Genomic DNA, 15,000 nt, shown 5'->3' on the forward strand with positions numbered 1-15,000 from the left:
ATTATTAGTAGTAGTATTTTTATTATTATTATCATTATTATTATTATCATTATTATTATTATTATTATTATTATTATTATTATTATTATTATTATTATTATTATCATTATTGTTATTATTATTATTATTATTGATATTATTATTATTATGTCGTTGTTGTTGTTGTTGTTGTTGTTGTTGTTGTTGTTGTTATTGTTTTTTATTTAGTCTTTACTCAGGTTAATTTTTTATATTGTTGGTTTTCATACACCTCAATGTAATTCATCAGGTAAACTAATGTTTGTGACACACACACACACACACACACACACACACACACAAACACACAAAAGACAAATAAGCTATTGAAGAAACTCAATGCAAATCACCAACATGAGGAAGTTTATGTAAATTTTTCCTGTCCGGATTTTCCCCACAAGTTCACGAACCCCGGAGCTCTGAAGAAAATTAAGCTGATTTCGAGGTTATAAAAAAAAGTTAATTTGAAGATTATTGATTTCTTATAATACCTTCTTCTTTTCCATGCACGTATTTTTACAACTAAATTCCCTTCTGTATGTGTGTGTGTGTGTGTGTGTGTGTGTGTGTGTGTGTGTGTGTGTGTGTGTGTGTGTGAATGTGTCAGCACGGCAGGTTTCCATTGCAAATACATTATCAAATAGAATATCCGGATATTGAGACTAATGTGTTGAGAGAGAGAGAGAGAGAGAGAGAGAGTAATCACTTTACAATAACAATATATGCAGTTTATATTAATTAATTTTTTATACAATTTGCTCTCTCTCTCTCTCTCTCTCTCTCTCTCTCTCTCTCTCTCTCTCTCTCTCTCTCTCTCTCTCTCCGGTAAAGCCAGCGCCCTGATTGAGCTCGCCTAATCGTCTGAATGGCTCCATCTCAGGTGAATCCTTCTAATCCCAACATGATGTAGTGTAATCTGCACGTATCACTGAGCCCCGACGCCTCTTAGGAACTAAATTAACTTTCTTTTTTACCTTAGCCTCCCCTTCAATGGCATGAGCACAAGTCCTCCATTTTCTCTCAGTCTCTCGCTGCTGTTTTGGGAGAGAAAACGGGAGGTGGAACCACATTATAAGGTCTTATTAATGGTTTTCAGACACTGGCAGACTTTGAAACTCGACTGAGAATCTTTTTTTCGGGGTCAAGAAATCTAATTAGTTTGCGTGCTAAAGATTCCCTTTTGTTTGCAAGTGAGACTGCGGGAGGGAGGGGGAAGTCTTAACAGGAAGGAGAGAAGGAAGGAAACAAGAAAAAGGAGGAATGGAAGACTGGATGAAATGGAGAGAGCAGAGGAAGGAAGGAGAATGGGAAGAAAGAAGAAATTAAAAAACTAAAGGAATATGGAAAGTCAAAGTCAAGAACAAGAAGGAAGGAAGGAGGAAAAGGAGAATGCAAGGAGATGAAGAAGTAAAGAGACTTAAGGGAGGATCCAAACAAACAAGGAAGAGATTTTAAAAGGGATAAAAATGGAACTGGAAGAAAAGGTAATTAATGGAAATATTGGTGTTATTAACTATAGTAATTGTTATATTTGATTAAACGAATATTATGATGCTTAAGGAAATACACGATAGATAGGAAAATGATATGTTTATTCAGATTTATCAATGTATTCATAGTTCAAAAAGCGTAGAAAAGAAATTTGTAAGGGGAAGTAAAAGAAAAGAGTTTCGTGATTCATTCATTCATTCTTTCTTTCTTTCAATCATTTATTCACGTTTTGACTTATTCTTGTGTCCATTCTCTTTTATTGATTTATTGACTCATGTTTTCGTAGTGTAAGTCATTCATGGGCACACTTATTCTCGTGCCAATATCATTTTTATTGATAGATATATTCATTCATTCACAATCTTATCCTCTTATCAATATTATTCTTTTTTGTCATCATCATCATCACATCATCATCATCACCATCATCATCATCACCACCACCGTCATCATCATCATCATCGTTTCATGTCAAAACCTTGAAGGAAACTCTCAACCCTAACGAAAATATTCATTCATTCATTCACATTCTTATCCTCTTTGTCATCATCATCATCATCACCACCATTACCACCACCATCACCATCACCATCACCGTCATCATCATCATCATCGTCCTTTGTCAAAACCCTTACAAAATCTACCTACCTCGCTCCCTGTAACTCTTCATCCTGCCTCCGTGTTTACTGCCCCACTGAGCAATGCGTGACGCTATCAGTTTGTCGCGACACTTTCTGGGAATAAAGTTAGTGCCTTGGATTATCGGGTAGTTACTTGTGGAATAGTAATGCCGTAACCACATTTGTTTGGCCAATCGATCTTATGACGCCTTGCCAGGAACGCCTACATTGATTCCTGATTGGTTGCCTATCTGGTATACTTTTCATTTTACTCTTGACATTCTCGTCATTCTTTTGTTTTCTACATTACGTGTTGTTATTATGTTGTACTTCAGTTTTGCATGTGAAGTGAGGAAAATAAACCGAAGAATGCAATATTTAGTGAATTAGCTTTCGCAGTGGTACAGTTTATGAGCTCTCTTGTGTTTCCTCTTTAGTCATTCTAAGTCGTTGGCTGCAGGAAATTTCAACGAGGTTATTCAGCGAGAAAACATTAATCTTTGACACTTTTCCATTCGCAATGAAACACGTACTTAGTGCAGCAACGCAGCGAGAAAGCGAGAAGAGACCAGCTTATGGATGTAATGAAGCGTGGGGAAAAGTTGGATTCTCATTCAGTATTCAAATCCTTGTGTAATTTGTTATTCTGAGAGAAAAATTTTGTACTACGTCTAACAAACAATTTACGATCAGACAATTGCAGTCACGGATACAAAACACATGTTTTCAATAACTACGTCTCTTATTCCGTCACTCCCGTTCATTTCCATCCATCCTCTCCCTCATCTTTCCTTCACCCTCCTCGCCCTTTCTTATCCTTTTTCTGTGTTCAATTAGTTTTCCTTTCGCACACCCACTTATTTCTAGTTCCATTCTTCTCTCAGACTCCTTCAGCCATGTCAGCATCTCTCTCTCCTTCCCACGCTTCCTTATCACGCCCTTCTCCCTCCTACACCTGCCCTTTGCTATCCACATTTCTCCCCTCCTTCCCCTCTTGTTATCTCCTACACCCTTTGCCTCCCCAACATCTCATTCGTATCTCTCACTATCCCATCTCTTCTTCCTCCTGTTTCTCATTCCTTTCCTTCCATTTCTCTTGTCCGGTCTCGATTCTGTCTACCTTTGTCCATTATTTCGCTTCCTTCTCCCAGTGTCTTCTTTATTGCTTCTTCTGACTTTCTCTATCCCTCTCTTCATTGTTTTTTCCTATCTTTTATTCGTCTTTTCCTTACACCTTACACCTTTTGCTGCCTAGTGAGCATCTTCAAAATTTTCTCAAAGGTATCTCCTATTCCTCCTCCTCCTCCTCCTCCTCCTCCTCCTCCTCCTCCTCCTCCTCCTCCTCTCCTGGCAGTAAATGCACCAAAATCTCAGGTGTGTGAGGAGCAATTTCGTTTACCTGTACAGAAAATTGACCGCGATAAAATTTTGAAGGACGCTTATTGCTTTGAACGCGAAGGATTTTGTTTGCTTGCGTTTTCTTTTTGTGTGTTTTTTTTTTTTTTGTGTGTGGGTGTGTTTGTGTGTTCGTGGTGTTTTCATTCATGCATTGTTATTTGTTTTCTTTGTTTGCTTTCGTTTTCTATTTGTTCTTGTTATTGTGGTGTTTTGCTCGTGTTTGCTTGTTTGTTGTTGTTTATTTGGTTATATTCGTTGCAGTATTCCGAGTGAAACACTGTGCCTCTCTATCTAAATAAACGCTTCTACACACACACACACACACACACACACACACACACACACACACACACACACACACACACACACACACACACACACACACACACACACAGTGACCAATCGACTTCCAGGCTGGACTTTATCTATTATTGAATTTTATCAAGCGTGTCTCCTGCGGTCACAGTCACTTCGTCAACCTATTTCAGGTAGTAGTAGTAGTAGTAGTAGTAGTAGTAGTAGTAGTAGTAGTAGTAGTAATATTTCTTTGTTTCCACTTTTCTTCTCTTTCTTTTTTTATTTTCGTCTTTTTTTCATTCCACGTTTTCACATCTTATTTTCATTCTCTCATTCATCTCTCTCTCTCTCTCTCTCTCTCTCTCTCTCTCTCTCTCTCTCTCTCTCTCTCTCTCTCTCTCTCTCTCTCTCTCTCTCTCTCTCTCTCTCTCTCTCTCTCTCTCTCTCTCTCTCTCTCTCGCTGTCTCCCTTCTCTGTTGTTTGTTATTAAGGCAGAGAAATGTGGTTGGCTTGCTGACTGACTGACTGATTGACTAACTGACTGACTGACTAACTAACTGACTGACTGGCTGACTGGCTGACTGGTTGGGAATGGCTGGTTTCAGTGCTAACAATGCCTGCTTTTCCATCAAAATGACACAGTTTGGTGGAAAATTTGTTAGTGTTCTTTTGTTGAAATATTTTTTTTTATTTATTCATCATATTTTTTTTACTGTAAGGATAAACTCAAGCTAAGTTGAGTGTTATAAATGACTCAATGTTTCCCACGATTCTTTTCCTCCATTTTCTTTTTTCATACATATTTTTAACTTCGTTTTATTTACTTTTACCTCTTTAACTAATTTTTATATTCCTTTCCTCTCAATTTACCTTTTTCTCGCTCTTTTATTGTATTTTCTTTCCCTTGTTTTCATTTCCCTTTCCTTCCTCCTACATCCTTTCCCTTGGGCCTTTATTTCATCATCATCCTTTCTGTTTATCGTCACTCTTCTCTATCATCTCTCTCTTCTCTTCAACACTCAATTCTCCTCTCCTTTCCTGTTGTTCGCCTTTCTCTTATTCCACATAACAGCCTTACCATTCTCTCGCTCTGTCATTCTTCCCTGCATTCTCCTTTTCCTTCATCTCTCTTACACAATCCCGTCCATCTCTCTTCCTTCCATTCGATATCCTGGTCTTTCCTCTCATTCCCAATCCTTCACTTCATCTTCTCTCACTTGCTCCCTATTCTCTCTCTATCCCGCTCTCATTCTTCCCTCGAGTAATAGGAATGCAGACCAAACGACTAAGTACTCAATACAATATACATGCACTTAAGTGACCAGGTATGAATATGTGATGTGCTAAGTGGTAGGTTGTACGTGCAGCAGTGTGTGTGTGTGTGTGTGTGTGTGTGTGTGTGTGGGAAATGTGGGAAGTGGTGGGAGTGTGTGTGTATTTTGAGGTGAAACTTACGTGCCATGTTCATTCAATTTTTCAGTGTATTTACGTCATCTTTCCCTGTTGTTGTGGTTTCGTTGACATTCAGTTGGTTTATATATTAGTCTGATGCGTCGATACTGACCTTCAAGCGGCGAGTTTGCAAGACCTTTGTACCTTCGGCTTGCGTTCCCTCGAGGGTGGCCTGAAATATTGTGTTTGTTTCTGCAACCCTCGGTACGTTATTGTTTATTTGGTGAGTTTTGTATGATTTTGTAACAGAGACTTCTGCAGGTTGTGTGCTTCGTGGAGGGGGTGTTTGTTACCTGAAAGTGTGTGTGTGTGTGTGGGGAGAGAGAGAGAGAGAGAGAGAGAGAGTATGAGTGTGTGTGTGTGTCAGTTGTATTAGGTGCACTGGAAAGTGTGTGTGTGTGTGTGTGTGTGAGAGAGAGAGAGAGTGTGTGTGTATAAGATGTGTTAGGTGCACCGGAAAGTGTGTGTGTGTGTGTGTGTGTTTCACTGTTTGATCTGCTGCAGTCTCTGACGAGACAGCCAGACGTTGCCCTACGGAACGAGCTCAGAGCTCATTATTTCCGATCTTCGGATAGGCCTGAGACCAGGCACACACCACACACCGGGACAACAAGGTCACAACTCCTCGATTTACATCCCGTACCTACTCACTGCTAGGTGAACAGGGGCTACACGTGAAAGGAGACACACCCAAATATCTCCACCCGGCCGGGGAATCGAACCCCGGTCCCCTGGCTTGTGAAGCCAGCGCTCTAACCACTGAGCTACCGGGCGTGTGTGTGTGTGTGTGTGTGTGTGCGTGCGTGTATGATTGTACTTGTGCTTGAGCGTGTGCGTGTGCAAGCGTGTCGATAAACCCGACATAAATAACATCAATATATTACGTGAAAAATATATAAAAAGGAAGTGTGATAGAAATCTGGATGAGGTGGGCGTGTGATGGGGAAGGGAAGTGGATGTTGTAGGTGGAGACAGTGAAGGCGATGGATGTTTTATGAGTGGACGTGTGAAACTGGTGGGTGGAATGTGGATGGAGGCGGTATTTGGGGAAGTGGGGGTGATGTGCAGGTGGTAGCTGGAGCAAGTGGAGCATGGGACCTTTAGTGTGGGTGGTGGGGGAGATGGAGGAGTTGAACGTGGTGTGGATGGAGAAGGTGGAAGCACATATTGATCCACCGGCTGGTCGGCTTCGCTCCGATACACATAGTTTGTCAGTGTCAGTCTCCAAAAGGCATACACACAGCTTGCCTCTTCCTCTTCCTCTCCCTTATCCCACTTTCTCTCTTCTGTCCATCCATATTCTATCTTCGACATAACCAATAGCTTCATCTTTTCATCATCCTCTTCCTCCTCTTCCTCCTCCTATTCCTCCTCTTCCCTCTTCTGCCTGGTAGCTCCTTGTAGCCTCGCGAGTCTTGCTTATACCTGAGTTTACCTGCTTGTGTTGCCTGCGGGTCTGACCAGCCAGCAGTGTTTTGGGGTGTTTGTTGTTTGTTGTGTTTGTTGACCTTTCCTGCGCTGTTAATCATTTCTCTCTCTCTCTCTCTCTCTCTCTCTCTCTCTCTCTCTCTCTCTCTCTCTCTCTCTCTCTCTCTCTCTCTCTCTCTCTCTGAAAATAAGATAAAAGAACGTGTTGCAGATTTAATTTCACGCCTTATAACCAAAGTATTCTAGCTTATAGCGTCAAAATACTCGGCTTTTGGCAATGAAACAGAAAATCAGATTCTCTCTCTCTCTCTCTCTCTCTCTCTCTCTCTCTCTCTCTCTCTCTCTCTCTCTCTCTCTCTCTCTCTCTCTCATAAACAGCCTCTTCCTGGCCACTTATTGAGGTAATCTTCTTCCCAGACGCGTCTAGAAGGAACACACCTAAAGTTTCTCTTCTTCCCTCGTTGCTGCACCTTGAGCCACTTAATTCGAAGCTTCATCCTTGCTGCAGATCCTTACGTGGCTTGGCGCAGAGAGAGAGAGAGAGAGAGAGAGAGAGAGAGAGAGAGAGAGAGAGAGAGAGAGAGAGAGAGAGAGAGAGAGAGAGAGAAAGTGTCGAAAAATACGTGTCATAATGAACTTTTGCATTCTCCGCAGTTGATTTTAAATATTTCATAAAGTTCTGCCTCCGAAGTCGTTTGTTATATTCTGAGACAAAAGAAGATTTGTGTATATTCTCTCTCTCTCTCTCTCTCTCTCTCTCTCTCTCTCTCTCTCTCTCTCTCTCTCTCTCTCTCTCTCTCTCTCTCTCATCAGGATAATAAAACCAATAACATTTTTTTTTTCTATCACTAAATTATCTTTGTTATGTGGCGTCCGTACAGAAGCATAAGGATGGGACTGGGGGAGGGGTACAGGGAAGGGGAGGGATCTAGGTGACCCTGACCTTACTCGATCTTTGACCTTTGATATCGAGCAAGGAAGAAGGTTTTTTTACTTCTTTTTCGTAAGCAATGGGCCAGTGACCTCTCTAGGGAGACTAAAACATGGACAGTACACGAGAGAGAGAGAGAGAGAGAGAGAGAGAGAGAGAGAGAGAGAGAGAGAGAGAGAGAGAGAGGGAGAGAGAGAGTGAGAGTTTGTGTGTGTATGTATGACTGTGTGTATGTTCTGTCATGTACACAGGTGAAGTGAAGAAAAAAGAATTGTAGGAAGAGAGAAATTGTTTACTGCCAGAAACCCTGTCAAGATTTGAAGGTAAAGAATAAAATATAACATTGTAAAGTCAAGGAAAGGAAACAACATCGATGCACTGAGCTGAAATGGAGGAGGAAGAGGAGGAAGAAGAAGAGGAAGAATCGAAGGGGAGAAATTTGACGTGTAGCATTCAGGTGGAGAAGTGAATTAATAGAGAGAGAGAGGACACACGCCTCGTAAAATATAGGTTAGCGAGGAAACTCTTTCAGTAACATATCACTGGATCGAAAATTGATGGAAGATGAATTGAAGGGAAGACAAGAAGAATGAAAGAATGAATAGGGTGAGGCAGGCCTGAGGGAAGACGGCAGTGTATTGAGGCGCAGGTGAAGCACAGGTGTCAAGGGAAGGTTTAAAAAGAAAAGTGTATGGCAGGTGGAAAAATAAACCGGTTTTTTTTTTCCTCTGGCTGTGTTTCGTTCTTCGTTAGCATTCACAGTGCTGTAAATAGTGAAAGATGAAAGAGATCAAAAGAAAGAGATGAAAGAGAAGAGAAGAGAGGGTTATTTCCGTCTTCTCCAGTGTACAATGTTATTAGAGAAACTGTAACGAGAAAGTGACTGCCTAAAAAGTGTTGAATGTGAAAAAAAAAGTAACCACTAGTAAAAATATTCGAAGTTTAGCAAGTTTAGCACCATTCATAGATCAGTGACCAGCTTCTTTTAGTCACCCAAAGGAAAGTAAAGAAGGAAATGTACTGGAAAACGAACAAGGAAGAGTGAAAGAAGCACCAGATAAAGATCTCGGGCAGTAAATAACTTATCTAGACGGAGAAAAAGAAATAAAACGAATGGGACTGTGAGGGAAAAAGAGAAGGAAAGATCTGACCTAAAGTAGAACGAAGGAGAGGCAGACTGAGACTCCCTCCTGGGGATTAAGGGAAAGTGGGCAGTATGTGTTTATACCAACGGTGATAGGGAAGATGCAGGGGAGGAAACAGTTACAGTAGGGAAGGGGAGTAAAGTGCTAAGAGAGAGAGAGAGAGAGAGAGAGAGAGAGAGAGAGAGAGAGACTGAGGAAGGAACTAAGCGAAAATTTAATGCATGAGAAACAGAAACAGAACATGGAAGGAACTTTAATATATATAGGACGAAATCGTAACTTTCATATTTCTTTCTTGCTGAAATATGAAGTAAAAAAGACAAGAGAGAGAGAGAGAGAGAGAGAGAGAGATGGTTTGGGGGTGTGGAAAGCGAGGAAATAAACCTAATGGGAACAGGAAAAGAGAAAGAGAAATAAAAATGACTTAATACATAGCGAAACCCAGGCAGGTGTTAGTGGCCTGGCTGAAACGGAAGAAAACGACGCAGAAAAATGAAGATGAACGAACAGCTTAGAGAGAGAATTAGACTAGACATTGCTGGGTGGGTAGAGGGAGGGGAAAGGGTAGGGGACAACGAGAGGGGAGAGGAGGGGGCGCGTTACACGACAAACTATGCGCTTCACAACTTGATGGGACGTAGCGGGAAGGGGGCTTGTCAGGGGCAGAGGGGCAGATATCCTGGGATGTGTTGTCTGGACGGGAAACTTCCTCATTGTAGTGACATCTGTTGGGGAGAAGATAAGTGAGGTTAGCCAGTGTTAAAAATTTTACTCTAAATCTTCTTAACATGTTTCAATAATATTTGTTGTGTATAAGGCAGAGAAATTAAGTGAGTGAATAACTTCAAGTGTGTCGCCTAAACAACTAAATGTAGCAATAGTATGTAAGTTTGTATAAATATAAAAGTAATCTTTAAAGGAATAATAACAGTAACAAAAAAAGATATATTGAAGTAATTCTTGTAATTGCTCGAAAGGAATTCTACATCGTGGGGAAAAATGTCAATGATGTGTGTTCTGCATAGTTATGATCCATTAGGTTATTAAGTTAAGTATGGTACAGATCAGCCTGATTAGACGGTGATTGCATGACTTAAGATACCATCATCATCAGTTGTAGTTGTACTAGTAGTAGTAGTAGCTTATAGAAACTGTAGTCGTGATTTACGTGATCAAATTTCCGAGAGCGTAAAAATAGTATAGACCACGGGGAAGAAGCCCAAGATCCGTTCTCTTTCGTCACAGGTTTATACGTCATTATTTCCTTCCTGGTGTCATGTTCCTCTTTTATTAATAGGTATCTTTCTTTTACGTCCCTTACTGCATGATGCTCTATTTTTTAACATCATTATCAATTTCATTTCTTCCTTCATTTCATTTCTTCCTTCGTCTCATTGTAATCGCAAGTCACAATTCAGTCAGTATTTGGTGTTAGTGTAATGGCGAGTGCTGCGTCTGATTCATTTGCTCTTATTAGTGATAGCTGATGGTTCCCGGAGGACTCTTGATGTTCAGGACAGAGGTGAGTGTTCAGTGAGTCTGTTGGGGTCGCGAGAACGAGGCTGAAGGTGTAAGAAGAGTATTAATAGACGTAAATCAAATACAAGGCGGGAGTGGCGGGAAGACGGAAGGCCTGAAAGGAGCATGGTTGGCAGGCAATTCCTCCTCCCTCCGTGTTCCTGCTTTCCTGTTGGCTTTACATCATTCCCACATCATCATTTCTCCTTTATTCGCCTTGTTTCCAGTTCAGAAGCCATTAGTGTTTGTTATTGGATGAGTTTATGGTCTTGATAGCTAGTGATGTTGCTCTCCTTCCTTCCCTATACTTGGTTACACGATAGATTTTCAAACTTTTCAAATAGTGTCTTAGTCTTCCATATCGTCGATGTTTTCCAATACATACTCAGGTTAGCTCGTCAGAGAACATGTAAGAGGATAACGAGGGAGAAAGATGGCGAGGGAAATAATGAGGGAAAGAGGATAACAAGTTTTGGATACTTCTTATCTCATTACTTATTTTTTATCTCTTGATTCTTTCATTTTGTTCAGTTTATTTCTTTATCTAGTCCTACCTAATGTGTTCAAGTAGCGCTTAATTCTCTTCAGTTCTGGCGTTCTTATTTGTGATTCTTTTCGTCTTTCCTCCCAAACTATATCATTATCTTGTTCCTTTTTACCTGTGTCTGTTCATTGCCTCAGATCTTTTCTCCTCCTTCTCTTATACCTTCCTAGACATCCTGCTCTTGCTCCTCTTATTCTTCCCCAAGAATACAAGCCTAAATTCAGAACGGAAACTGGCTAAATGACCACCTCCTACCGGCGCACTTCAAAGTGTGTGGCTCTGGGCTGTCTTAGAAGTGTGACTCGGGGAAATGGCTCGGAGATGTGGGAAGCAAGCGAGGGGAGTGATGATGGCTTTGGGAGGAGATGTGGCTTAGGTATACACGATTCGTAGTGTAGTTGATTCTTAAAGTGTGCGTCCAACTCGCCCCACCGCCAACTTAAAGCATTCATTATTACCGACAGACCATCAGTTCAATATAACAATCGCCGATCACAAGTAACCGAACCCGCTCGTCCAAGCCATCAAGAGCAACACACACTAACATTCTTAAGAACAACTATAACACCAAGAGCTACAGGGAGAACGGGCGTTCTGGGAATAGTTGAAACATTTATAAGTGATATGTTTAGGAGGTTACGAAGTGTGACGTGGCTGCTTGTTAGTGGTATTACGAATTTTTAGCAATGTGACAGTGTACATATTAGAGTTAAACGGATCTGAGTGTGACGGGATATTTAGAGGCTTAAGCTGACGCTGTGTGAGGTGTGGCTTACCCTGGGTGTGGCTGGCGTGACGTAGGCAGTGGAGGGGCGGCGCTGGAAGACCAACTCGTCACCTGCCTGTCAGATCAACAGCTGTGAGGGAGAGAGAGATAGAGACAGGGATGTAGGGAGGGATAGTGATGGGAGGGAGGCCGAGGCATAGGCATAGGGTGTAAAATACAATATTGCTATCATTTGTAAGTTTTACGTGTGTGTGTGTGTGTGTGTCCCATGTATCCATTTACATTACTCTTTCATTCACCTTTGTTCACCTGTCAACCCTCCCTCCTTTCCCTTGTCGTCCCTTGCAATGAACCTAACCAAAATCATCACACATTCACAGTAGGAACCATTGAGGAACGACGTAAAATATCATATTGAACCCTTGCACTCGACACACCCAACACTTACTGTCACCAAACAACAACGTAACTTAACGTAACCCAGACTTAACCTAACGTAATATGCACGGACGTAAAATAATCTAACCTAATATAATGTAACCTATGATAACTTGATATAACTGTCTTAATGATTGACTTTGGCTTTTATTTACTGTAATTCGTCCAGTATTTCACGTGGTATTTTCTTGCGTGCACTGTTTTCTTTTACTAACAAGCTCAGAAATGCAGATATCTAAGGAGAGAATATGCAGAAGTGTTATTGTTGTTTTAATTCGATGAAAACTACAGTAAGAAACAACGTAATGAAACCCTAAAAGAATCATTGAAACCCAGGACGAATCATTGGAAAACTGAGCGAATCAATGAAACCCTGAGTGAACCCTAACACAAACTCGAGCTGACGCTACTCATTAAGGTGACCGAAGCTATTGTTTACGCACAGTTCCCCCTAAGAATTGACGTCAAGAGTCCAGTGAATGTCAAATCTATGGATGAAATCGAACATACAGACTAATTAACTGCTTTATACTAAGAACTCATCAAACGCTAAGGAAAATAAAGGATGTTGTAGATGAAGGTACCTGTAATTCTTTTTCTGAAACTGTAGGACCTCACTAGTAACGACTGGTGTACATATAAAACATCCATCCATCTACGTTAACCCACTTCAGTACTGAGACGCATTTGTACCATGACTTTTGGGAATAATAAGACGATTTTATTTGTATTAGGAAGGGTCTATGAAGGTCAAAGGATAAATTACCAGAATCTTTACTATTTCAATCCCCGCTAAAGTTTCTGTATAAAATCACCAAATAGTAACCAGAATTAATATGGAAACGTGGCACGGTACTGAAGGGGTTTAGAGTACATTGGCCCACTTTGCAATCAAGTATTCTGTGTTGAATAATGAATAACTTTATGCAACAGAATTTCAACCTCGCCAGTCAAAAGTGCACAACCTGCAGTGAAAAAATTAACACATCGTATGGCTATTCACTTCCCAGTTATTTCTGTTTGCTTTCGTGTATTTTTTAATTGGAGTTGAGGTCCGTGTTCAGAAACGCTTTGCTCTCTCACCACTATTTTCAAGGGCCACAGAGATGATTAACGGGATTTTCAAGAGTGCTTCTCCAGTCAATAATGTTACAATCTTAGTCACTCTGCCTCTAGAACTATAAAAAAAAACACCTTAAAAACTCGTGTTAATTTAAATATAGCCTTTGAATATAGTGTAGGTGAAGTACAGAATTGTTTGAGAAAATACATGCTTTGTCAGAATTCTTACCTTGATATAGACTAGTTGTATTTACAGTCGAACAACCCTGAGGGAGAGAAAACGGAAATAAATGTTAGTACGAGATAGTCTCGGTAAAATAGTTACTGTGAAATAAAAGGAGGCATCGTTTTCTATTCCTACTTGTTACTTTATCTCCTCTTCTCGTTGTTTTCCACCTTCCTCCTTTCCTACCGCTCTATTTCCTTTGGCACTTCATTACTCTTGTCTCCCCTTTTTTTTCTGTCCCCATTTCTCCTCCTTACCTGATTCTCCTCTTTATTTTTCACTACTTGAAAGAGAGAGAGAGAGAGAGAGAGAGAGAGAGAGAGGGTTTTCAACAATTGTGATTTCAAGTGCGTGCCGAGAAACAAGAGCTTTATTTAATAGCAACTTGTCGAATCAGCGTTTTAGTTCCAAGAAAAATTGTGAGCTAGTTAAACATACACACGCACGCACACACACACACACACACACACACACACACACACACACACACACACACACACTCATGTATGCACAGGTAATTCACGACACTTGAGAAAGGATTAATTTTATGCTAGCCAATATTTCCCGTCTCGTGTTTACCTCATATCTTACCACTCTTCCCTTGCTCCTCTTCCTGCTTTTCCTTCTCTCCTTCCCTTCCCTTTTCCTTCCTTCTGAAATGCTTCCCCACCTGCCTCTCTCGGTAATTAAGAGTTCAGGGGTCGCCTTCATTATTTATTTTTTACCTCCCTTCTCTTTCTTCAGCTTCCCTTTGCCCTCCTTGCTTCCTCTTCTTCCTTTTATGATCTTCCTTACCCTTCTGTCCCCTCCTCCGGTCTTTTATATCCTTCTTTGCAAGTCTTCTCCATTTATTTGCCGTCCTTTCAAGTTAACATCCTCCTTAATCTAAAATTCCCTGCATCTGATTTCTCATTGGTGGTCTTCAAAAGCTACGAGCCTTTTGATTGGTTAGTTTCCCCCACCGAGCCAAAGGAACGTATGATTAGCAGATTCGTTGCTGGTTGGTGGTGTGGTAAGGCCCCCGGAATGTGATTGGAGGGGATGCGATAGGTTGTAAGCTGATTTTCAATGTTATAAAGAGAACCGTGATAGGATTATATGATACGTTTGCCCAAATTACGAATTATTATGAAAATTTGCAAAGCTGTATTGGCAATATTTTGAGCGGTTGAAAATTGTCTTTATTATTATATATATATATATATATATATATATATATATATATATATATATATATATATATATATATATATATATATATATATATATATATATATATATATATATATATATATATATATATATATATATATATATATATATATATATATATATATATATATATATATACGTTGAATATCAGACACACACACACACACACACACACACACACACACACACACACACACAATTCTAACCTATAAACGCTGCATCAATTTAGACACCAAGCCGCGCCATAGTAGAGCTTCTCTCCACACACTCGCACCTGATTTGTGTCCTCCATACTGGCCAGGCGAAATTAATTAAAGGTGAGGGCAGGTTGGCCGTCCCGCACACCTGGCCATTAATGCGTGAGTGTACAGGTGAGCGTCTTGCAACACCTGAGGGACTGCTGATTTTAAAGTTCACTACCTGAACTTTAGAACGTATTAAGTATTTCCTGTTTTACTTTTCTTATTGATGCTAATGTTTTACTGCATAGATA

The 15,000-nt window shown here is 40.4% G+C and overlaps 1 protein-coding gene across 1 annotated transcript in view; it reads right to left on the minus strand.

Annotated features, from left to right (window-relative positions):
- Nucleotides 1–7,548: 7,548 nt before the first annotated feature.
- Nucleotides 7,549–15,000, minus strand: part of LOC123506701 (carbonic anhydrase-related protein 10-like) — a 119,550-nt gene continuing 112,098 nt past the window's right edge. Inside the window, exons 9-11 of the mRNA XM_045258970.1 lie at nucleotides 13,299–13,335; nucleotides 11,619–11,699; nucleotides 7,549–9,505 (exon numbers count right to left, since the gene is read on the minus strand). Of these exons, the coding sequence (XP_045114905.1) occupies nucleotides 11,677–11,699; nucleotides 13,299–13,335 (60 nt within the window). The 3' untranslated portion in view covers nucleotides 7,549–9,505; nucleotides 11,619–11,676. The remainder of the gene's footprint in view (nucleotides 9,506–11,618; nucleotides 11,700–13,298; nucleotides 13,336–15,000) is intronic.

Source organism: Portunus trituberculatus, chromosome 20, assembly GCF_017591435.1.
Source record: "Portunus trituberculatus isolate SZX2019 chromosome 20, ASM1759143v1, whole genome shotgun sequence".
NCBI lineage: Eukaryota > Metazoa > Arthropoda > Malacostraca > Decapoda > Portunidae > Portunus > Portunus trituberculatus.